This window comes from Amblyomma americanum, chromosome 11, assembly GCF_052857255.1.
Source record: "Amblyomma americanum isolate KBUSLIRL-KWMA chromosome 11, ASM5285725v1, whole genome shotgun sequence".
Classification (NCBI taxonomy): domain Eukaryota; kingdom Metazoa; phylum Arthropoda; class Arachnida; order Ixodida; family Ixodidae; genus Amblyomma; species Amblyomma americanum.
In genome coordinates, this window is record NC_135507.1 from 18038987 (window position 1) to 18064240 (window position 25254).

Below are 25254 nucleotides of genomic sequence, written 5' to 3' on the forward strand. Positions count from 1 at the left end.
ACTTGTAACACCGATGTTTGCATACTCACTGAGACTTGGCTCAACGCAAAGATTTCTAACAACGAACTTTTCAACTGCGAGAATTCCTTTAACATATATCGATGTGACCGTGCTCTTGGATCTGGCGGAGGTATCCTAATTGGCATTGCAGACCATATTCACTGTTTTAATGTTCCTATTGTCTCCTCCTCAGAAATGGTGTGCGCATGTATGCGCATTAACCACCGTGACGTAGTTTTCTGCACATGCTACCGCCCCCCCACTGACCCTTCCTCATTTTGCACCGATCTTCATAATTTATTAAATATTATCGTCGTCAGATTCCCAAATTCACCTATATTTCTGCTTGATGATTTTAATTACCCTAAAATAAGTTGATCCGCCCCAGTTCCGTTTGCCTCAGACCAGTCGCCTGAAACCGCATCGTTTCTAAACGTGTGCGCTGATTTCAACTTCTCGCAAATCATGACGCAACCAACACGAACCACGCCGACTAGTTCCAGTATCCTAGACTTAATTCTGACTACTTCCCCCCATGTTGTTCATTCACGCACTTTTATACCGGGTCTCAGTGACCCTATTCTATTCTCATCTGCAGAAACCGTGAGTCGCTCCGCGCCAGCACCAAAGTTCATAAGAAATTGCAAGAAAGCGGACTTTGCTTCGATAAATAGAGAACACGGTAACATTTTTGGATGAATACCTACCAAATTTTTTTTGCACTTAGTCCCGAAGAAAACTGGTAATTGTCAAAAAAAAATGTCATTTCGTGAACAGATAAATACATAACCCAACGTATCATATCGGGCAGGAAGCGATCCCGTGGTTCAACATTTCTTTAAAACGGCTACTAAATAAAAAGAAGAGATTGTTTGGCAAGGCAAAATTTAGCAGTAGGCACGATAACTGGGTTGTCGTCTGTCAGATAGCTAACTCTCCGTATACAAAAATGCAATGAAGAGCGCTAAACAAGAATTTTTTCAAGACACCCTGCCTTCTTTGCTGCTTACAGACTCTAAAAAATTCTGGAACATTATTAGTGGCTCAAAATCTAACATGATAACTTTATCCGATGAAAATGACGTTATTCGCAGTGAAAAATGTTGCGATGCATTTAATGAAGTAATTTCAAATATCTTTTTGCGTCTGCAGTCTGTTTCCTTGCCTGTTATTGATGACATGAATTTTCCTCCAATGGACACTGTGCTTATTGACTCGGTCTGTGTGCAAAACATCATTAGGAATATAAAACTGTTTTCGTCCTCAGACGTAGATGGTATTAATTCGAAGTTTTTGAAGAGTACTGATGTATACTCATCCATAATCCTCTCTAACCTGTTTACTCAATCGTTGAATTCTTCAGTGTTACCCAACGATTGGAAGGTGCGCAAGGTGGTGCCGTTACTCAAGTCCGGTGACGCGCTTTCACCCACCACCTACAGGCCAATTTCCTTAACTAGCGTTCGATGCAAAATCTTCGAACATATAATCTATTCCAACCTGGTTAATTTTCATGAAAATAACTCATTCTTTACGCCACATCAGCATGGGTTTCGCAAATCGTTTTCATGCGAGACACAGCTCATATCTTTCACTGATGACCTTATTGCTGCCATAGAATCTTGATCCTACATCGACCGCACATTTCTAGATTTCTCCAAAGCGTTTGATCTTGTTAACCATCAATTACTTTGTTTAGAGCTTAACAGGCTTAACATTGATCCTAGCCTTGTAGCATGGATCGAAAATTTTCTTGTCAACAGAACACAGTTTGTATATGCCAATAACTGATTCTTCTCCTTCTCCAGTTTACTCCGGCGTACCCCAGCGTTCTCTGCTGGGCCCATTACTTTTCCTTATCTACATTAATGACTTGCCTGACAACATTAACTCTTCTATTAGATTGTTCGTCGATAACTGCGTAATTTACAGAACGATTTCTTCCATATCTCTGACTCCGCCCAAATTTAGTCCGACATTAACAGCATATCCGCCTTGTGTAAAGCCCGGAACATACGCCTTAACCGTAATAAGTGCAAAGCAATGCAAATTTCCCGCAACCCGCCTCCTGTTTCCACTGACCTTTTTGACTACCAGATCGATAGCCTTTCCCTAGAACACGTAACGTCTTAAAAATACCTAGGTGTTTACATATCCAACGATCTGTCCTGGCAAACGCATATTTTCTTCATTTGCAGCAATGCCGATCGCATGCGTGGATATTTAAGGCGAAATTTTACTATGGCACCGTCCTCTCTAAAAATTCTACTCTATAAATTACTCGTACGCCCAAAACTGGAATATGCATGCTCAGTGTGGGATCCTGGTCTTGAGTCTCACACTCATTCGTTGGAGTCTGTGCAAAATCGCTGCGCAAGATTCATACTTCACAACTACTCTCGTTTATCAAGTGTACATGATAGCCAAACATGAAAAGCCACTTTGAACCTTCCACTTCCTTCCTTAAGAAGGAAAGTGTCACGCTTATCTTTCTTTCACAAAATTTATAATCATAATCACCATCTTAAGGAAGCGCTTCTCTCTGAACCTGAGTACATTTCATCCCGTAGAGACCACTCTTATAAAGTAGGCATCCCCTTTTGTCGCATGAAAGCATATTTCCACTCATTTATTCCCAAGTCCCAAGACATGCAATGAATGGAACCACCTGCCCACCTCAACTGCCACAATTACCGACTCTGTTTTGTTCAAATCTGCTCTTGAAGAATATGTTTACTCCCAGTAATTGCATTTTACCGCGTTATTGTTGTTGTTCCTATTTTTTGTTTCTGTATTGCCGCAATTCCTGTGTTATAAATAACTAAATACGTATGGATATTTTTCAGGCATTCCACTCTCTTCTGTAATGCCTCCAGGGGCCTTGAAAGTATTGAAATAAATAAATAAATAATATTCGCTACAGTCCGAACCCTGACAAGCTAGCCTTAATCTGAATATTATGAAAACGACGTGGATACCACTGCTCTTCACGGCCGTCTGATAACGTCCCACTCGGAACTGTTAATTGACCATTTCGTCTCTGTTCTTTCCAGGGGACGCCTGGCGTCCACAAGACCACCTGCAAAGAGATCAATCAGATACTGCAAATATTTGCGGACAGAAGGTTCTATGAGTTCACCTACAGCATTGCGACAAGCTAAGCAACGAGAACAAGTGCAACGTGGCCAATCGCTGCGTCTAAGGAGTCTTCAGGACAACGCCGGAGGCGGTGAAGGCAAAACGTGGGGCGACCGGAAGTACGATTACACTACGCACAGCGGCAACTCGTCTGGAATGTCTGGGTTCTCCAACGACGAATACCGGGCCGGGGGTTCATTTGGCTGTGGCGGACCTTTCGGTAGCAATTTTCCCAACGCGTCCTCCGACGAAGACCGCGGCAGCCCTGACGACTACGTGGACGATGATACGCACCGTCCACACAAGAACACTTATGCCAAAATGCCCTCTACAGGACAGGGCGACAGGTCTGACGATTTCTCCAACCTCACCTTAAAAGAACGTCTTCTTGGGCGAGTTCGCTTAAATGACCGGTCCCAGTCACAAAGACCCACAGCAAGTTCGAGGACATCCTGCTATTGTGCGTCGCGCTACAAGAATCCGACCGTCGTGTACGATGTGCACGTGACGCTAAAAGAGGTCTACCACGGCTGCACCAAGAAGGTGAGGATTCCAAGAACTGTGATGACCCCATACGACCGTGTGCCTACGGTAGAAGAGAAAGAATTCACGATTGATGTGAAACCCGGCTGCAAGGCCGGTACCAAAATTGCCTTTTACCGTGAAGGGGAACAGCTCTACGAAACTGTCCCCGGTGACGTCATCTTCATCATCCGCGACCAGCCGCACCCCTACTTTGAGAGAGACGGAGCAGACATCCGATACGTGGCGAAAATCCCCTTCAGAAAGGTTGGTTGAAAGCGTTATCTATTCCACGGTGATGGGAGCGGTGTGAAGGTTTGCTTACATGGCGGTCCTGGGATGTATCTATGGGTAGCTGTGCAATGCTGACGTCAGCTGTATCGTACGAAAAAGCGACAAATACCCCGGAACATTTGTGTTAAGAAACGAGCGCTAGTTAGGTTTGCCCTAGTTGTGGAATGCAAGAGTAAGACGTGAAAGGCGTTTAATTTACTATTGATGCAAGTTTTGGATGCCGCAGTTGGTCAGGGAACCTTGGAACTCGACTGAATGTGCTTCTTATCTAGAACCTTTAACCTGCGTCTCCCTGTCGTCTCCGTTTCATAGCTTCCTTGTTCTAGAACTATTCTAGACTAAATGGGAACGCATTTTTCTTTTGCTCTCTGCATTCACAGGCACTTCGCGGTGGCACATTAGAGGTGCCCACGGTGGCCCACGGCAACATAGCTGTGCCGCTGACCGGCATCGTCACGCCCACCACCGTGATGCGCATCCAGGGCCAAGGCCTTCCTCACTCCAAGGACCCAACGACGAGGGGTGACCTGCTCATGAGCTTCGACATCGAGTATCCCCGCCTCGTGACAGAAGTCGAAAGCGAAGCATTCTGGTGGTCACTGTCTCGCCTCATCTGAAAAGCTAGTCTTCTGTAACATAATAGGTGCTTGTATTATGAATCTGTAGAAGTCGTTGATGAAACACCGCAGTCCCAACAATACACATTTCAATAGGGCTGGTTTCGTCAGGTTACTCGACGAGTCGGTCGACTGCAAATGGTCTCATGCAAACGGCATTCATGTTCTCGGTGCTGGTCCCTGTACATAAGTCTCCATGACACCGTGCTTGTTTGTTTTTTTTTGTTGCTCCATCTCCACATAAGGCATCCGCTCCGACCAGAGCTTCATATCTGTCATTTCCCCAAATAAACAAGCTGCTTCCACGTTGCTGTTACGTTAAATCCCAACACCCGCACCTGCAAAATACAGGTACATGGGTTACATGTTACGGGTTACGCTTGAGACGGGATGCGCCTCCAATTTCAGTGAAGTTCACAGCTACACGAACCGCAACTCCAATCTTGTAAACAGCACAGAAAACGAAGGTGTAAACAGGCCGATGCGGTGAAACGCGTAATGACCCACCTCTTTTGATATCTGAAAGAAGTGTATCTGCACTACGAGCACTTGCTGTGTAAAGAAAAAAAAAAGGTGGTAAAAGAACGCAAAGAGGAGCAGCAAGCATAGCAATAGAACGATAAGAGTGGCAACACTGCAGTGCTCACTTCCTACTTCTAGTAGGATGTTGATATCTGCCATCGCGTCCTGACAAAGATCACTGCATGCCCAAACATAGTTATACAGCTTCGAAATCGGTCCAAGCGTGATGTTGTGCTTCAAAAAGCTCGGCAAACAAAGATTGCCAAAGGCATTCTTGATGTCAGCGCAAACGCTTCAGTCTATCAAAACGAACACCTGTGGCCTACATTGAAAAATGGCCAGGCTTAGCTTGGTTAAGCCAAGAATGCGTTGCATATCTCGATTTAGTTCCGTGCTGCTCCGTTGACTCGATAGGCTATTGACTCGATCGCCATTGAAACTGCCCGTGTAGCAGCGCTCGATCGCCTTTGAGTCGATAGACTATCGGTTCGAGGGCCCTCGAAATGCCCGTGTGACAGGGGGATTTTCCCGGCGAAGGAGCGCAGCTCTTTTATACATATGCCGTGACGTCAATCATAGCGCAGCGCCCCTAGCGGGAGGAGCGGGAGTCAGGTGGTGGCTGCGGCCGCGCGCGACCGCGCCAGTTGGGGCCCAGCTTTTCCTCTGTGACGTCACGCGCCGGCGCAGCGCCCCTAGCGGGAGTCAGGTGGTGGCTGCGGCCGCGCGCGAGTTGGGGCCCAGCTTTTTCTCCGGCTGTCGTGACGTCACGTCACGTGGTTTGGTGGCTGCCCGGCCGCGCCCAAGGGCTGAACTGAGTGATTGCAATATGCAACGCATAAAAAAAAAAAAAACTTGTGAATCGCTGTCTCTCGAGAAATGGTTTATGAATACTAACGTCCGAAAACGACTCAGGCTATGAGCCGTATATGAAGGGCTAAGGAAATTTCGACCACCTGGGATTGTTTAACGCGCTGACATCGCACAGCACGCAGGGCTCTAGCATTTCGCCTTCATCGAAATGCGACCGCCGCGTCAGTGATCGAACCCGCTTCTTTCGTTAAAAAGACTGTGCAACCAAGAATACTGGGTAAAAATCTCGCTATTAAGGTTAATCCATTCTGTAAATGTCCTCAGGAAGAAAGAATATTTAAAAGTTATTCCGCGCGTTCGATGGGATTATCTTTAACGCGTGCCTTCATCTCGTGTTGTAACTTGAGGATTAAGCAAAAAATTGGGATGCGTTAAAATTATAAGGACCGTTTACCGGCTGAAAAAGAAAAGTTTAATCGCGCAGTCATTGAGGACATTCCACTGCGTCTCAAGAGCTAACCACCTAACCACTTTATGATCTATTCGTTCTAGTTTGTTAATGACGGCTAAAATGAAACGGTCCCAGATAATTACGGCATACTCAAACAGCGGGCGAATAGGGGAATCGCACGCTAAAAGGCGACCAGTAGGCGTGGATGACTTCAGTGAGCGCTTCAAGAAAGAACAGCTTACGGAAGGAATTTGCTACAGAAGTAACTCTGTGGTTTGCTCACAAAAAAAAAAATGGCTAGTTAACCATAGGCCCAAATATTTGTGCTCTGTTACTTCCAATAGTAACTTGTGTTACTTCCAATTGAAGAGGTATTTTCTTGTGTGTAATTCTCATCAAAACTTTTTTTCAAAATTAATGGACATTTGGCATTGATTGCAACAAGTAATGACATTATTCAAGTAAGGTCATTATTCAGCCGCACGTGATCGCCAAATGAAGTGCCCGCTTCGTACAACACACAGTCATCTGCGCAAAGCCTCACACGGACGGAAGGTCCAGCTACAGTGTCATTAGTAAATAATGATAATAAAGGTTGTCCCAAAATGCACCCTGGGGTATGCCAGACTCAACCTGGAAGTGTTGTTTAAGGTGACGAACGGACTTCCATTCGAAAGGCAGGCAGCGATCCATGTAAGTATCTGGTCGTTTCTTAATTAATATCTCAATTTACGTATGAATTTGTTGCGTGACACCTAATCAAATGCTTTGCGAAAATCCATGAATATCCCGTCTGCTTGCTAGCCTTTAGTAATCGACTGTGTGAAGTCGTGCACACTTTCAACTAACTGAGTACTTGTGAAAACCCGCGCCTGAAACCATGTTGAACATTTGTAAGCACATTATGCTCCTCTAAGAAACCTGACATACAGGCTGCGTCACCTAAGACTTTATATAATTTCTTTTAATAAGGTCTTTGAATAAGAACAGCACTTTTTTGACATAGCATTGTCAGGGATGAAGTACATCAGAATGCAGCTAAGACAGGCTAGTTATCAGACTGGTTAACTAAAATTGAATAGTCACCTTCCTAACTATTACTGTCAGAGTCCTTAATTACTGAAGGGTGTGTAGCTCACCGTAATCAATACCCATACCAGTTTATACAGCTTTGAAAACGCGGTTACTTTCGGCACTGTGGCCCAACAAATTTTCGCTGCTTTGACGAGTTACGTGCACTGGAGAGGCTGCTTTGCCTGCAAGCTACTCTAAAGCACGTGTATTTTAGCGCAGAATAGCCAAAGTTTGTGTGGCCATGGACAACCGCTTTTTCGGAAACCTAAAAACTGATATAGATATTACTGACGGTGGGCTACACGTATCTCGATAGTAAAGGAGTGTTGCAGTAATAGTTAAAAAGTAAACTCTCCAAGCATTAATTAACCAGCCTTCTGGTTAACACGTCATAGCAGTACTCTGATGTACTACACCGCTAATAACGCTATGCCGAATAAAGCGCTTACTCAAAAATCCTATTTTTTTAATTTGGGGTCTTATGCGAAACTCCCTGTGTGTTTATGAATTATGTGCTCTATAATTTCGCATGATGTCGATGTCAGTGACACAGGTCACTAATTCTCGATGCGTGCTTTTTTTCGGTTGTATGCAAAGGTTTGAATTCGGCCGTTCTTCAGCTATCCAGCAGAGAATCATCGCGTTAAGATGTGGTGAATATAACATGCGAGTACTTCGCGCACCATTCCACACGGCGTTTCAAAAAAGCGTTTGGTATATTATCGGGTCCTGATGATTTTTCAGCATCACGTTTCACGAGCAAATCAAAAACACCCCTTCCCGAAATAACAACATCGGATGACAGGCAACGATATAGACATTTTGGGAACACAACCATTGCCCTTCGTAAATGCCGACTGCAGTTATTTGTTGAAACCACAGCAAACAAAACCATCAGCACGTAGACATTGTCGTCTATCATGAACTCACTGGTGGAGGAAGACTCTGGCTGGCATGATTTGGCGCACTTTCCGGCGACATTATAATAAACGATGGGAGAAGCGTTCTGTAATGTTTTCTTTGTCGAAAATTATTTACCGAGTAATTTAACCAGTGCTCACTCCTTAAATAGCCGCCATGTCCCTTGCAACTGCTGCAGGAGAGTGAAAAAGAACCGTTTTTAATTGACAGCACTGCTAGAAGAGGAAAAAGAAGAAGAAAGGAAAACCAAGCACTAAAGTCGAGCATAACTACGAGAACACCATGTAATACTACTAAAAACCAGCAAAGCATAAGCAGCTGGTGAAGTGACAACAGACGAACAGAAACTATGTCGATAAGACTGAGCGCCGTTGCTTTACATTCGTCTGGCGAGCAGATTTTTCTTATGCAAGGCCACTCAGTTCATATCGCCACGCCGCACAGAACGCATCCATATCGCGAGTGGCGGTGTGTCCGTTAGAGGACGCGACTTGTCTGTGTGACGCGTCCGGATGACGACAGTCGTCTGACGTTATGGCTTCTCTGCGGTTTGCATTGGGCAGGCGCAGGGGGAGGCGGCACGCCCATTCTTCGCTCACAGACTCGCCGTGTCACAGACTACGTCTTTGAAAGTTTATCCGCGCGGACGCGCCTTCTATGGGATCACTGGTCTATTGAGATCACCCGGCTTCGCAGGCCTGACCCAGGTATTCTGACGTCAACCCCTAACGCTTTTTTTTCTATTCTCCAAGTTGGCGCCTATTATTTCCCTTCATGGCCATCTGTGTTAATAATATTTGACTGATAATTATGACAGAATTAAACGGGGCAATGCAAGCTCATTTCTAAACGACAGGTTTGCTGCTAGTATATCGCTGTACGTTCCCAACAACTGGCGTCAAATGCGGCACTACAGGAAACCAATGGTGAACGAAGCAGAAATGATTTGCATATGACCTAGACCGACCGACATCGGCGTTTAGAATTTGATGATACGATTTTGGGGTAACTGAAGAATGTAGGTGTGCAACTATTCTGCACCCCAAACAATCATCCTGTTCACAACACCGAAACAATCCCGGGTAGCATAGAACATTCAAATGATGTTATAAAATTGGTATGCAAGTTGCAGTAAGGTTCGATGCTACTTTGCAACGTCATTTGTATGCTGAAAATTAGGAAACAACGTTATGCGTTGAACCGCGCACGGTGGTTTAATACCGAAATTAAACTTTGCGGCGGCTGCGTTTTTATGGAGGAAAAAACGCTAAGGCGCCCGTGTGCTGTGCGATGTCAGTGCACGTTAAAGATCCCCAGGTGGCCGAAATTATTCCGGAGCACTCCACTACGGCACCTATCCCTTTCTTCTTTCGCTCCCTCCTTTATCCCTTCCCTTACGGTGCGGTTCAGGTGTCCAGCGATATATGAGACAGGTACTGCGCCATTTCCTTTCCCCCAAAACCAATTATTATTATTATTAATGCTATGTTCTAAAAGTTAACATGGTGTTAAAATTAACAAATGAGGTTCGATGGTGTACCGAAAAAATAAACATCCATACTAAACATTATCTAAATTTAGCGTTCTAAATGTTATTGTAATGTTTAAATCGTAACTGTGAAATAACGGTACAAATATATTTCCCGCATTCTCCCAGGACTTTTCCCAGCGTTATTACAGTAATGATGTTCTCCAACTAGCAATACTTTTCCATAAACATCTTAAATTTTTTCGTGCCAAATATCGCATGCACAGCCCCATTATTTGGTTAGAAAACTTTCCTTATTGCCCGTTCACCGCTGTCACTACGGCTAAACCAACTTGCCGTCGTATTCGTACGAAGGTTTTGTTGTGGTGTATTGTCGAACTCAGGTGTCTCTGCAAACCGTTGGTTTTTGCAAAGCGTTGAATAAGCCGTGTACCTTCACAAATGGCGGGCCTGGCTACTCTCTCAAGGTTTCTGTACAGTTTTTAGAAAGCCACATCTAAGTTGTACAAATGTTTGATTAAGCTTACGGTGAGGTTCGTCTGTCGTTTATTCTAAAGCTTCAGACACGTCCGAAAAAGAATATTAACAACAATATATCAACGTTTGACCGAAACAAAAGCGTAACATGTATTGCTTGCAGTGCGAGGCAGAACTCAACTATCGTCCTCTCTGTTGGTCTCTGAAGAGCGTTGATTGACATGTCCACCCTGTCCAACTTTCGGCATTGCTTAAGCATCCTTGGGGTTAAATTTTTCTGTAGTTTACATCACCGACGTTTGTAAATGTTGTTTCTGGCAGCACAAAAATACACGGATTGAAAAAACTTGAGACGGACAGACCATGGATTGTACCAAAGATTAGGCAGCCCAATTCCCTCAACAGCACTGCATCACCTCCTTGAGGGTATGAATGAATCTAGTTGCATCCGCACATGCATTGCACAACGGCTTTGCAACTGCTTCAGAGTCGGGTTGTTCACACGCGACGGCCTAGAATCCTTGCCGACGCCCCTCGGCGTTCCCCCAACTCGTAATACGGCGTCCGACAGCGCACTGGTAAACAATTCGGAGCGCCGCTTTATCTTTTATCTTCGCTCTCCGTTTCCTTGACTACGCACTCTCGTAAAGTTTCGGATTCGTGGCATGTGCGTTCGCTAGTTCTGTTTCCTGCCAGTCTACCGAGGTTGCAGCGGAAACTCCCGCCTTGCTCGCTATGATTTTTTTCTCTCTTATCGTGCCTCCTCCCGCGTACGCCTGTTCACGGTAGAAAGCAGCAGAAAGACGACAAAACACGGCAGGGAAGGGCTCGTGCGTTCTTTTTTATTCGAGACATTTCGCATGAGACATCAATAAGTTGAGACAGGAAAATGCAATGCAGGAGATGGTAGAGTGTAGTAAGCTGCCAGATGCAGTAGAAAAACACGTATGTACAGGCAGGCTTATGCAACTGTTCTTCTGCGCTCTCCTTTTCTTTTTTTGTTCGAAAACTCTGTTCCCATGGTTAAACCCCGAGCAGGATCTTGCGATGTTTGTATGTTGCGGATTTGTGTGGAGTGAAATTAATAAATAAATACAAATATAGTAAATACCCGCGACTAGGATTCGAGCCCTCGACGGCGCGAACAGATCAGCTTAGCTGACCACTGCGCAAGAGCACTTTTCGGCACTATTTCCACTAGACTACCGCCGCAGCCAAACACGCCTGGTGTTAAACTGCAAGACGGAAGGAAGGAAGGAAGGCCTCAGACGTTGTTGGCACATACCCACTACGGGGGAGTGGCCAAGACACAGGCGGTTACTTACTGGATACAGGAAAGTTTTGACGGGAAAAGGAGTGGTAATAGTATGTAGCCTAAGAGATTGGAAAAGGGAAGGAAAGGGGTCCAGTTAACTTGGAGATCAAAGACGGGACAATTGCTTAATGTGCATAATAGTACACAATGCCTGTATTGTTGCAATGTCGTACTGATTGAGGGCGGGAAAAAGAAATTAGAATGGGAGTCGCTGCGTTTCTTGAAGAAAATTTTGCACAGCAGAGCGCACACTCCTGTCGCTTCGTCCAAGCAAAGAAGCGCCAATGGAAAGAACAACCGCGGAAGACACAGGCAAGCCCAGTTGGTGAAATGGAATTTGCAAAAGACGCTTCCTCAAATGAGAAAAGCGGCGGCAGAACAGCAGGAAGTGATCTATTGTCTCAGGTTCGGCACAAAAAGGGCACAGTGGGGAAGCTGCCAGGCCAGATCTGTGAAGGTAGAAATTTAGAATGGGAACCCGGCAACGCAAGCGCGTGAAAGAGACCTCTAGTCTGCGTGAGCGCCAGTCTTTGCTACTCCAAGGATGCAGAAGATGCTGATATTCGGGAGATGATGTAAGAACCGAGGCAGCAAATTCCTGAAATATTGTGTAGCGGCGAAACATCACCGCATCTGTATATGCACATGATGGCAGGACAGCAACAATTGGGCCGCTGAGAGAGGCTCTTGCTAAGGAACCTGCAACCTCATTTAAGTGAAAGCCCATGTGACCGGGTACCCAAAGCAACCTTACCGAATTTAGATGGAGCGGAATCAGGAACTTAAAGAGGCGTGCAAGACACTCTCGCGCTGTGCATTGCACATCCTCCTCTTCATCAACTGATACTACTCTCGAACTAATATTCCCGCTTCGAGCTATGTGGCGCTAGTAACAGAGAGGTGTCCGCAGATACTGTCGAAGCTTGGGCAAGTCGGCGTGACATTGTTTTTCAGCAACGCAAGGGACAAAGGACAAGACGAGTGCACAGACACGGCGCCGTATCTGTGCACTTGTTTCGTCCCTTGCCCCTTGCGCTGGTGAAAAACAAAGAGATGTGCGCCTCATCTCTTTGGCGTCTATAACGGTGTGGTAGAAACACGGCACTAGAGCAATACGTAATGGCGTTGACGACATTGCTGCAGAAAAACGGCACTGGAGCATAGGCGCCCGCCGTACACTGGGTAAATTGGCACTGTCGATGAAAAAATTGGACACGCATAATTGGCTCCGTGGGTCAGTGGACACCTCAATTGAGCTTTCAGGTACGTGTTCGCGGGTGACAGACTTTTCGCACAAAATTTCGTGCTTAGCAATGCTAAACCGTCAGCCTATGACGTCCCCTTTCACAACGAAGAAACTAAAGGGTCTCCTATGGAGGCCAGTCTGACCGCCTCTTTGGTGATAAGATAGAAGGCGCTACAGACGAGATGTCGAAGTGAAGGAGTAGACGGTATATGTCATTACCCTCTATTATTTTCTTCAGTAATGTTCTGTTGGGGGTTGTAGCGCCGTAATAGGTCGGATCTGGTATTGAGAGGCTCCGGAGGCCTACAGAACCCGTTAGCGTATAAAAACATCCGCACCGTCTCTCATGTCGCTGCTGCCAAAATAAGAAACTTATCACTGTCAAATATAAAACCGTGAGCTTATCATGCTCCATCAGTGGACACCTACCAGTATATTTTGCTTAAATAATACTGGTGTTTGAAAATATTCCGCTGCTTAAAGCTTTTACCAGTTGATAGCTGATCTGTTAATGCATTTAGAAAGGATATATTTCAGGCAGACTCGTGCGAAGTTCGAAATGTAAGCAACACTGACAACGCCTACAATGCACTCGTAGATGCACTCGCCTACAATGCACTCGTAAGCTCATAAAAAGTTCGATTTCCTGTTAGAAAGCGCCGAAGAAACTGGAAAAATTTAAAACCGTGGGCCACACCTGAACCATATCAAGGAGTAAGAAGACAGCGGATTTCGAATGTCGAATTGAGCAACAACACAAAATAAAATAAAATATAACCCCCCCTCCCCCTATGCTGGTTTCGGTGACTTTCGGCTTCCGTCATGCATGTCATAACAAGCCCCCCTTTTCCCTTCCTTTGTCTGCTCAATGGCTAACGAGGGCCTCGATTCTGGCAGTCTTGATGCCGTAGGTATACCATGAGAGGGTTGTCGCACAGCTTCCGCCCTCACCATTCGATAACGTTCCTTCGTGGCACTCGCGGTAATACAGGACGTACTACGTCCGCCACTATGGACGAGGGTGGCGCTGGTGAACACTCTCAAGGGTATGTTATACTACACATAAATACCACCGAAAGCAGATTATTAGACAGCCGTCGCCGCTGAGTTGGTAGAGCATCGGACGCGTTAGTCGGAGGTCGTCGGTTCGGATAACATCGGCGGCATGTGGCTGTTATTTCTTCTGCTTTATAACAAAATATACTTAAAGGATAAAATATTACCAGTATTAATCTGAAATTTAGAAACACCACAAAAATAAATAAAAATTGGTAGGGTTTCGCGAAAGCACGTGCTCATTCTTCAGTTGGAAGGGGACTTAAGGGCATCACGTGATATCTTTAGTGGGTTAATGCCCATATATGCAGAACTCGGCATTCTTTACTTAAAATCCATAGATGACAGCGAGGCCTCTTATCACTACCAGCACAGAACTTCGAAAAAGCGATTACCCTCGGCGCTGTGGCTCGACAAAATTTGGGCACTTCGACTAGTTAATTCTGAAAGGTTGCTTTGCCTGCATGCTCTCCGAATGCGGATGTGTTTTTGCACGATGTAGCCAAAATTTGTTGGGCCACAGCGCCAACGGTAATCGCATTTGCGAAATTAAAAAACTGATATGGCGCTTACTAACGACCGGCTACAAATCTCTAACTGCAACCAGGCGCCTAACTTAATCGTTAAAAAGTTAATTATTGGAAATTTGTTAACAAGCTTACTCTTCAAGATGATTCACCGGTTTTCTGGCGTCCGCCAACCCTGGCAATACTATGCCTCAAAAGGCATATTTTTACCACGAAAATCCATTTTTGGAAATTACTAGTCTTCACTGAAACACCTGGTATATCCCGTCTTTCTGTAGCTTTCGTATTCGTATATATGACCATGTTTGCATAATCTGTCTTGGTTTGTATGAAGCTTGAATATGTGCATGTATGTTGAATACTGACGCCTGTAAAAAGCGTGCAGGGCACATTCAACGCCCTAGTCAGACCTTTATTAATGCGTAACGTTATTGTGCACTAGCGGAAAGAGCTCAGTTGTACTGAACTGAATGTAAAGGACTGAAAGTCGCACTGCCTATCTGCTTCATTTTACAAGGTACCATGGGTAAAAACCACTATGAGGTCCTCGGAATCACCAGAAAAGCCAGCGAGACTGAGATCAAGAAGGCGTACCGTAAACTCGCCTTGAAGTACCACCCGGACAAAAACAAGACGCCCGGCGCCGCGGATAAGTTCAGACGAATCGCCGAGGCATACAAGTTGTTGGGCGACAAAAAAAGACGAAAGATCTACGACAGCATATTTAAAGAGGACGATTTCAAAAGCGACGCACCCGATGGCGGCGAAAAAGCGAAAAATTGTAGTTCTGCGCAGTCCAAAGGACAGGAAAACATAGACACGAGCTTCGGATTCGGGGGCGGATGCTTTGGGCCTGGCGGCACTAACACGCCTTTCACAGCACCTTCGGGCAGAGCAGAGAACGCAGCATCCGGGTCCGGTTATAACGAGCCGGGAACCGGGTTCGGCACCGGGTTCGGTTCCAGCACCGCCTCGGGGAGTGCGAGCAGCGGTGACACGCCTTTCGCTGGACCGTCGGGAAGGCCACAGAACGCAGCATTCGGCACCGGGTTCGGTTTCAGCACCGCATCGGGCAGCGCTAGCAGCGGTGAGACGCCATTCGCTGGACCGTCGGGAAGGCCACAGAACTCGCCATTCGGCACCGGGTTCGGTTTCAGCACCGCATCGGGCAGCGCTAGCAGCGGTGAGACGCCATTCGCTGGACCGTCGGGAAGGCCACAGAACTCGCCATTCGGCACCGGGTTCGGTTTCAGCACCGCATCGGGCAGCGCTAGCAGCGGTGAGACGCCATTCGCTGGACAGTCGAGAAGGCCACAGAACTCGCCATTCGGCACCGGGTTCGGTTTCAGCACCGCATCGGGCAGCGCGAGCAGCAGTGGCACACCATTCGCTGGACCGTCGGGAAGGCCACAGAACTCGCCATTCGGCACCGGGTTCGGTTTCAGCACCGCATCGGGCAGCGCGAGCAGCAGTGGCACACCATTCGCTGGACCGTCGGGAAGGCCACAAAACTCGCCATTCGGCACCGGGTTCGGTTTCAGCACCGCATCGGGCAGTGCGAGCAGCGGTGGCACGCCATTCGCTGGACCGTCGGGAAGGCCACAGAACTCCCCATTCGGCACCGGGTTCGGTTTCAGCACCGCATCGGGCAGCGCGAGCAGCGGTGGCACACCATTCGCTGGACCATCGGGAAGGCCACTAAACTCGCCATTCGGCACCGGGTTCGGTTTCAGCACCGCATCGGGGAGCGCGAGTAGCAGTGGAACGCCATTCGCTGGACCGTCGGGAAGGCCACAAAACTCGCCATTCGGCACCGGGTTCGGTTTCAGCACCGCATCGGGCAGCGCGAGCAGCGGTGGCACACCATTCGCTGGACCATCGGGAAGGCCACTAAACTCGCCATTCGGCACCGGGTTCGGTTTCAGCACCGCATCGGGCAGTGCGAGCAGCGGTGGCACGCCATTCGCTGGACCGTCGGGCAGGTCACAGAACTCCCCATGCGGCACCGGGTTCGGTTTCAGCACCGCATCGGGCAGTGCGAGCAGCGGTGGCACGCCATTCGCTGGACCGTCGGGAAGGCCACAAAACTCGCCATTCGGCACCGGGTTCGGTTTCAGCACCGCATCGGGCAGCGCGAGCAGCGGTGGCACACCATTCGCTGGACCGTCGGGCAGGTCACAGAACTCCCCATGCGGCACCGGGTTCGGTTTCAGCACCGCATCGGGCAGTGCGAGCAGCGGTGGCACGCCATTCGCTGGACCGTCGGGAAGGCCACAAAACTCGCCATTCGGCACCGGGTTCGGTTTCAGCACCGCATCGGGCAGCGCGAGCAGCGGTGGCACACCATTCGCTGGACCGTCGGGCAGGTCACAGAACTCCCCATGCGGCACCGGGTTCGGTTTCAGCACCGCATCGGGCAGTGCGAGCAGCAGTGGCACGCCATTCGCTGGACCGTCGGGAAGGCCACAAAACTCGCCATTCGGCACCGGGTTCGGTTTCAGCACCGCATCGGGCAGCGCGAGCAGCGGTGGCACACCATTCGCTGGACCGTCGGGAAGGCCACAAAACTCGCCATTCGGCACCGGGTTCGGTTTCAGCACCGCATCGGGCAGCGCGAGCAGCGTTGACACGCCATTCGCTGGACCGTCGGGAATGCCACAGAAATCCCCATTCTGCACCGGGTTCGGTTTCAGCACCGCATCGGGCAGCGCGAGCAGCGGTGGCACACCATTCGCTGGACCGTCGGGAAGGCCACAAAACTCGCCATTCGGCACCGGGTTCGGTTTCAGCACCGCATCGGGCAGCGCGAGCAGCGGTGACTCGCCATTCGCTGGACCACGGGGAAGGCCTCATAACGCACCATTCGGCCCCGGGTTCGGTTTCCGCACCGCATCGGGCAGCGCCAGCACCGGTGCCACGCCATTCGCTGGACTGTGGGGCAGGGCACAAAACACACCGTTCGTCTTCGGCACTCCCTTGGGCGGAGGGATTTTCCGGGACACGGACATCGCGGGACAGTCGAGCAAATACCAGCATGGGCCAGGCTTCGGCGCCCCGTACAATCCTAATTCCGAACCTTTCGTGAAGCTTTCAGCAAATTCAAAAACACCAGGCAGCACTGAGAAGACCCAAATGAAACAGAACCCTGACGTGGAGTATGACCTGTACGTGACCCTCCACGAGGTTCTCTATGGTTGCACCATTAAGAAGAAGGTTACTAGGCTGGTCATGTCACTGGATGACCAGGCGTTCCAGCGTGAGGAGAAAGAGTTCACGATCAACGTGAAGCCCGGATGGAAGGCGGGAACCAAGATAAGGTTCCGTGGGGAAGGGAACCAGTTTCCCGGCACCATCCCGGGGGACATCGTGTTCATCGTATGCGACGAGCCGCACCCACAGTTCAAGAGAGATGAGCGGATATTCGCTACATAGCCAAGGTAACACGCAACAAGGTGGGCTTTCTTTTCTGGCCTTGAAGACATCACCTTCTATCAGGCATCAGGCAGGACATGTAATGCGGCGATCAGGTAACCAATTGTCCGTTAAAGGTAGCTATAGAAGGAAATTCAACGACAGAAAGGAATTAAAGCTACCAAGGGAGGGCAAAAATGGGGAGAAAATTAAAGGGAAACGCCGCTTGTTTTTTTGGAAATTTTGAGTTGGCTACCGCATTATATTTCTTGGACTTCTCCGTCTAAGTTCCGATTAATTTTTTTTTCAATATAATATGAAAAGCAGGTACGAAAAGGCAGAAACCGGGAAACGAAACTGGGTTTCGACTATGGTCTGATGTCGCGGATACTATGCCATAGATCGTATGCGTGTTGGTTGATTAAACTCTCTACTCTGACAGCATCAACCAATACTGTCTCAGACGGCCGTAAACAGGTTAGAACTTTTTCTAGCGATACCTGGTAATGGTCTATTCTCTGGGTTTTTTATCACTGTAGTAGTAATGCATGCCGGATAGTGATTACAACGGAAACCATTCGAAGAGCGGAAACCGTGGAAGAAGGACGAAGAATGTTGAGGGTTTTTTGAAGGAATGAAAGCCACAAAAATTGTCTCACTGTCCCCCAGGTCCCCAACCACACCATGAGGGAAAGGAGGAAAGTGGGAGTGAAATAAGGTGAGAGTATAGACAGAGCAGATGAATGTGGCACGGCCCGTCTGCGGCGGCTGCTGCGAAAAAGAATTGGATCAGCGGTGGTAGCGGTGGAGTGGAGAGGGGTACTATTCGAAGAAGGAGTATGTGTGGAAAGCTAACAGTTAAGAGCGCTCTATGACTGTCATATGCGCATGTCGTACCCATCTTCTTGACCGCAAACGCATTGCGAAATGAAAATAACTAAACTGCCGTCGCTCAATGTCGCGTTACACAGTGATAACCGTCCTGTGAGCGAATGTCGACGGTCGTGCAGCTCTTAACGTCACATGCGCAAGGTTGCCTGCAGAAATTGCTCTGACTGAGGCCACGAAACAGGAAGATTTTAAATTCGCTCGCGATGCAACAAAGCTCCAGCTGGCTGCGAAATTTGTCACAATATTCCTAAGAACATACCTCGAAAGTTCGTCATCATCAATTACTCATCCTTAATTAAGGATCTTTAAAGATTTAAAGTGTGATTCCCTTTCATAAAGGGAGGCGTGATCTGTAAAATATGTCGGCGGTCAACATGTATGAATTGAGTAGCAGGGATTTCGCAAACACAATGAAAAGAATAAAAGTGAAAAAATCAGGAAATTACAACTCAATGACAAACTACAACAGAACGTTTCTATAATATGCACACGCGAAAACATAACTGAGTGTATAGAGTAAGAAAAAACAAAGGTGAGAAAAAACAAAAATGTCAAACACCATGGCGTACGCACTGGGAGGGGGAGGGGGTGCAGCTCTCTCCCCAAATCATCTAAGGGGAGTGCAAAACCTGCCCCATACCTTTACTGTGACCTGTCCCGTCATTGTTTATACCATAGCGTTATGGTCACGCAGGTTTTTTGACACTGGCGACCGAGGACCCGTGATGTTGCTTTCCCAGAAAGGTTTGCTTGCCGGGTCACTTTGAGCCAATCATTTCGAGTGCTTTTTTGCAGTTAACAAAAGGCAGATGTGTCGCGTATTTTCTGCGGTTCAGAGGGAATGGAAAATCATTCGGAAATGCGTTTTTACATTCAGACCTCAGCAGCACAGGGACTGTCTACCTCTACCGATGTTACACATAAAAGTAAAAACAACTTCTCAGTAATATTTTGTATATTTTGCAATTCCATCACATTGACATAATTGTTTTACAACCACCCCTCATCTTTGCCCTGCGTTTTGACCGTAGGTATCTGGGTGGGTGGTAGTTGGGAGCAGGGGTGGGGTTGCTGCGGTTAAACTCAGCTCCCCCTAATGGAGAATCCTGCCCACGCCTATGCCAAACAAAATGACTCAAGAACAATCTGGAGAAAATCCAACGACAACACTTATTAACGCTAAAGAATATACTTTAATACGGGAAAATGAAAATCTAGTATTCAATACTTAAAAAATTTATTAGTAGATATACCTAAATTTAAGCCCGCAAATAGTGCCGGGTAAAAATAAGTGAGTAAACAGGTGTAAGCATCCATGCAGATTATGAACACATTATTACTTTGACTTGCACCTCCATTAAATGTGCAACAGTACGAATGCAGAAAAGAATGTGTTAGATATGCCTCTTTTGCCCGCACCGTGCAAGAATGGAATACCTTGCTTGCTGGAGCCGCCGCTATGGCTTAGTGGTTATTGCGCTCTACTGCTGACCCGAAAGATGTGGGTTTGATCCTGGCTGCGGCCTCTATAGTGGGCCGTGTACTGTGCAATGTCAGCGTACGGTGAAGAGCCTCAGGTAGTCGAAATCATCCAGAGACCTTCACTACGGCGTCCCTGATGGTCTGCGTTGCTTTGGAACGTTAAACCCCACAAACCAACCAATCAACCTTGTGAGCTGACATTTTTACTTTCCCGCCTGCATTTTGTTGTCATAATTGTGGGCTGTTTTAGCCCCTGTTCCTGATGTATATTTCTTACTGACACGGTTGTTTCCCTTTCTGTTGGCTTTATTGCTCTTTATACATCGCTGTGTAAATGTCCATACCGCCTGCATTGATGTCTGTCTAGCGTTTGTTTACTGACATGAAGATAGCCAAAAGTCACTGAAGCCAAGGAAATCATAAGGGAATGTCTTTTTCTTTAATTTACGGTGTTGATCAAAGATAATTATTTCTAGTATAACCATTTTTGCCTGAAAGAAAATTAATTAGAAAGAAGACGAAAAAAAGAATTTGTTTTTTCCCCAGCTATAATCACCCCCCCCCCCCTTCCGGTTGCAATAATGACAAATTAAGTAGATGTTGAAGTGAATAAATAAGTAAATTTTTAGTCTATAACGTCCAGTAGTCTAGCTTCTCGTGAACGGTGGGAAACTCCCGTCATTTTTACTTTCTCTTCTTACAGGTCGTTCGCGGGAGTGTCATCAAGGTGCCCACGCTGGCTCCTGACGCTGTAAGTGTGCGGCTGAACAACGACGTCTATTCCGGAAGCATCATGCGCATCCCCGGCCTTGGCCTGCCCAATTCCAAGAACTTGACGTCACGTGGTGACCTCGTCGTGAGCTTTGAAGCCGATGCCCACAGCCCGACACCAGAATTATTTCGTGACTCTCTTTTCTTATGAAGTGCAGTGCAACTTTCGGGACAAGTACTTCTTCTAAGACGTGTGGCTTCAGCTCTGTCCTTGAGCTGATGCAAGAGGCAGAACATATCCTCTACGTGTCCCGGACAAACAAATTTCATTTCACTGTTCTGCCAGGAGCGTGGTTATCAATCCTTTGTCTTGTAGAGTGCCAAACAAAGTCGGCTAGAGCAACTTAACATTCCAAATAGACAGCGTATTTATAATCTGTCTAAGTGATGAAATCTGTCTAAGTGATGGAAGGCAGCCGTCCGAAAGGAGATTTTCAATCATACTGTATTTCCACACTTGGTTTTCACGCAGCCAAGCGCCAGCGCGGACACCCGCAACTCTGCCTACGGTGCCACTATGCTTCCGGAAGTCCTCGAGAGTGTAAGCAACGCCCCAGAAGCGTTGCACGCAGTTGTCTGTTGTCTATGTGAATGTTTCCGTTTCCTCTTCTGTCCAAAGCGGGTTTGTGTGACACACATGTGGCTCCGAGTATTGGCGTGTTACACTCCCTTGGTGCAAGCTTCGCCACATGCATATTTCAGTACAATACAAACTCGGTGTAATGGATTTTTAATGCGAAAGTATTTATTGTTTCATGAGTGGCATGTACAAGACCTGTCGGCAGAATATGTCCGCACGAAAATGGCCAGTAGGAAAAATAAATCCGCCGGCAATGCGGTTCGAACCCAGGTCTTCCGTGTGCCATGCGAGAGCTCAACGCATACGCCACGAAGTATTTTTTTTCTTTATTGCATGAAAATAGTGACGAAAAAGGTAATATAAGCATGCTTAGGCCCGAAAACACGAAGCAACCACACCCCTGCCCGACCCCACCTACCAAAACATCAAAAGTCTGGAAGGCAGACACATGCACCCAGGTAGGGGAGCCAGCTAGGCGGCTCTTCCAGAGCAGCATATACTCCCCGCACCAAAGCGCATTGCTCACGAAACAATGCCTCTGGCAAACGTGCATGATGGATCGACATTATGAATCTGTTGTTTCTACAAAAGACCACATCAAGAGAATTATTGTTCATCGAAAGTAATTGTATGCCCAGACTGAATTTGAACTAGAGTGCAAACCACTCCTAGTATTGTGTTGTTTCTAGTGCGTCGTTGCTTAGGCATGTCGTATTATGATGTAATAGTGATGTACCATGCGTGAAGTCTTTCCTCGTGCTTGGTTGTTTAGGTGTGTCGTATTATGCATTGTGTTGATTTGCGATTGTTTTCTTCGTAGTTTGTACATAGTTTATGTACACAGAACATTGCTTCGCTGTTATAAATACCATGCTCACAAAGAAACGCAACGCATACGACGAAAAGGGTCGTTGGTTTAAGCGTGTTGTGATGTGTACAACGATAAAGTGTTTTGGGGATATGTTCTGATGTTAGACAACGATCACTTGCAAAAGTTGCTGACATCATTCAAGGGACACATGAAAGGTGTCATGTGACAACGATAACGCAAAAAAAAGAGTTGCTGGCGTTCAAACGCAAGTGCTTTCCCATTTCTCCAATGCAGCAAACTGCAGCGCTCTCCATTTATTTTTTCAAACTATGCCATTCCGGGCCAAATAAATGTGCGTGGGCTACATTAGACAGTCCGCATACGAAAATGGTTTTAAATCAGAACATCGAATGATTTGTGATGCGTTACCCAGACGAAGAACAGGATTGGGATCACATCCGGAGAGGGCTTGCATGGATAACATGAACAGTGACGTGTGCTTGTGCATGCCTTCCACGTCCTCCTCTGGTTGACGCCAGGGTCCTCCGGTGATTTTTCTAGTCACGAAAAGTTTCCCGTAACTATACGGAAGAGCTTCATATCCTGCTCAATGTTCATTTTCTATGATTCAGTTTTGTACCTTGAGAAATACACTGCGACACTACATCGCAAACGCATTCGTTTGTTATCTGTTTCTTGTTCATACTTTCTCATAAGACCTCATGCTTTCTTATAAAAACTGTTGCAGGGTCCCTTTCGAAAACATGCAAAATGATTTGAAACAAGCAACATCTGAAGCAAATTAAGCAAGACGCTTCTCTGCCAAAAGCGTTGAAGCCACAAGCACACGACGGTTGAGTCGTATGCATAGATCGAGATTGTTACTTGAACAGCGACTAAGAGAGACAAAATGCATAACATCGGTGCAAAAGTGGTCACATTACGTTCTAGAGTCCAAAAAGTTTCGCATCCTCATGAGACAGCGCGCTGTACTAGTCCTAAAAGAAAGTGCTGGTTTAAAAACTGAAATCCATGCACTATATAAACGTCTACTGCATGCAGAAACATTCCAAGTTGTGAGACCACGGTTTCGAGAACAAATAGGTTGGGCTCGCCCAGCCACACACGCATTCTCTATAGCACGCACGCGTGGTGTGTACTATCCCAAGAGACCCCTCCTCTAAGTTCCAACCCGTGCCACTCTATGTGGGGGCGCTACCTGACAAAACACTTCTGGTTCGAGACCGGTGCAGTGCGCTTGTCTCGACTCCAGAAGTTTCTTTGTCAGGTCCATGTAGAGTAGCACGGGTGGGACCTTGGAGAGTGGGATGTCTGACTTTAGCCCCCAATGGTACATATAGCTTATTTTTCCTGCTTCAACTGCTACAACTCCGCGCTCAAGGCGGAACTCAAGTCTGCCCCGAATCGAGACTTTTCCTCATTTATTTTCCACATTCAGCGCTAAACAAATGAAGCAAGCAGAAATCTGGAATAATTTTTCTCTTAAACATGGCCAAGGTGTATAATGGAGACACGTAGAAGGAAAACAGAGCACTAGAATAGACGAGGGTCAACATGCAGGGAAGGTTAGCCTGAGATAAAAAAAAAGAATTGCCAAGTCCTCACAAAATAAATGAACATAGTTATGCACTTATTGGAAAAGTTATGACTGCCCATGCCCTGATCCGTGCTGTTCACGCTTGAGAGCCCACAAGTGCAACAAACTAACAGGGTCTACGCAGTGACAGAGCGCCCTTCTCGACTGTCCGATATGGTGTTCGTTCTTTCACTCAAACTAATGGTGCAACACGGTGAACACTAATAAGGATGATTCAATGTAGCCTTCCTGGCTTAAGGTTACAATGCCTGTTCATCCCGCCTAATCGGCGAAGATCATATGATTCGACGCAGGATTCGAAGCGAGTCGATCTGATTGCATCTGCGAAGATAGCAATCTTTGTGCGCCGAATCGAATCGATTAACTGCCACGCATGCCACGCAGATGTGCACCGCAGTTATCCGCCGGATAAAAACCACAGATAACGAATGTCGACGGAAATGCAAAGCAAGGCTTGGAGTGCAGCCCGATCCCAGCGACAAGGTGCAACGCACCCTCGCACCATACCAGGATTCGGTCACCCTCGGAACGGTATCGAAAGGGAACAACAGTTTACGATAGGCAGCGAAGCATTGGAAGTTGTCAGGGAATGCATCTAAGGGCAGGTTAAAGACCGCAAAACCGGAACACGGGACCGAAATAAATAGGAGAATAATAATAGAGCGGAGTGCATTTGGACAGCACTCTCAGGTCAGGAATAACATCTTACCAGTACCCCTCAAGAAGAAAGTGCATCTGCAGCAGTTTTATCGTGTTAGTGTTCCCTTTGGGGCTGTAACTTGGAAGCTAACTAAAAGGCTTGAAAATCAGGAGGTCGCCGAAGCACAAAAGTGCCTGGCCATCAAGAGCGGCCTGAGGGCCCATCGTCGTCTTGCTTCCTCTTTCCCCATCTATCCCCCCTCTCAAATGAATCCCTGATGGATCAGTAAGTTGTTTACCTACCTACCTCCAGCACGGCGTTTCTCATAGCCTGATTCCCTTTGGAGGTTTGAAACCCCCATAAACCAAATCAAACCGTATTTACTTCTACTGTTGCTCATAATACTACTGTTGCTCATAATACTACTGCTGCTGTTATTACTTATTTATTCAAAGTACCTTACAGGGCCCAGAAGGACATGAGTACAAGGTGGACGAAAACGAAAAACGACGTACAAGATGAACAACTAGTGAAATAAAACGCGAAATACGCAAGCACTGCGCCCCACTACGCAATCGCACGCTCGCACTC

At 47.0% G+C, this 25254-nt stretch overlaps 1 protein-coding gene across 1 annotated transcript in view; it reads left to right on the top strand.

Annotated features, from left to right (window-relative positions):
- The window catches only part of LOC144110955 (uncharacterized), a 38306-nt gene extending 16602 nt beyond the window's left edge, over positions 1 to 21704 (top strand). Inside the window, 5 exon segments of the mRNA XM_077644029.1 lie at positions 3054 to 3927; positions 4335 to 4476; positions 14977 to 17868; positions 17871 to 17911; positions 20947 to 21704. Coding sequence (XP_077500155.1) covers positions 3054 to 3927; positions 4335 to 4476; positions 14977 to 17868; positions 17871 to 17911; positions 20947 to 21165 — 4168 coding nt within the window. The 3' untranslated portion in view covers positions 21166 to 21704.
- Positions 21705 to 25254: the final 3550 nt, after the last annotated feature.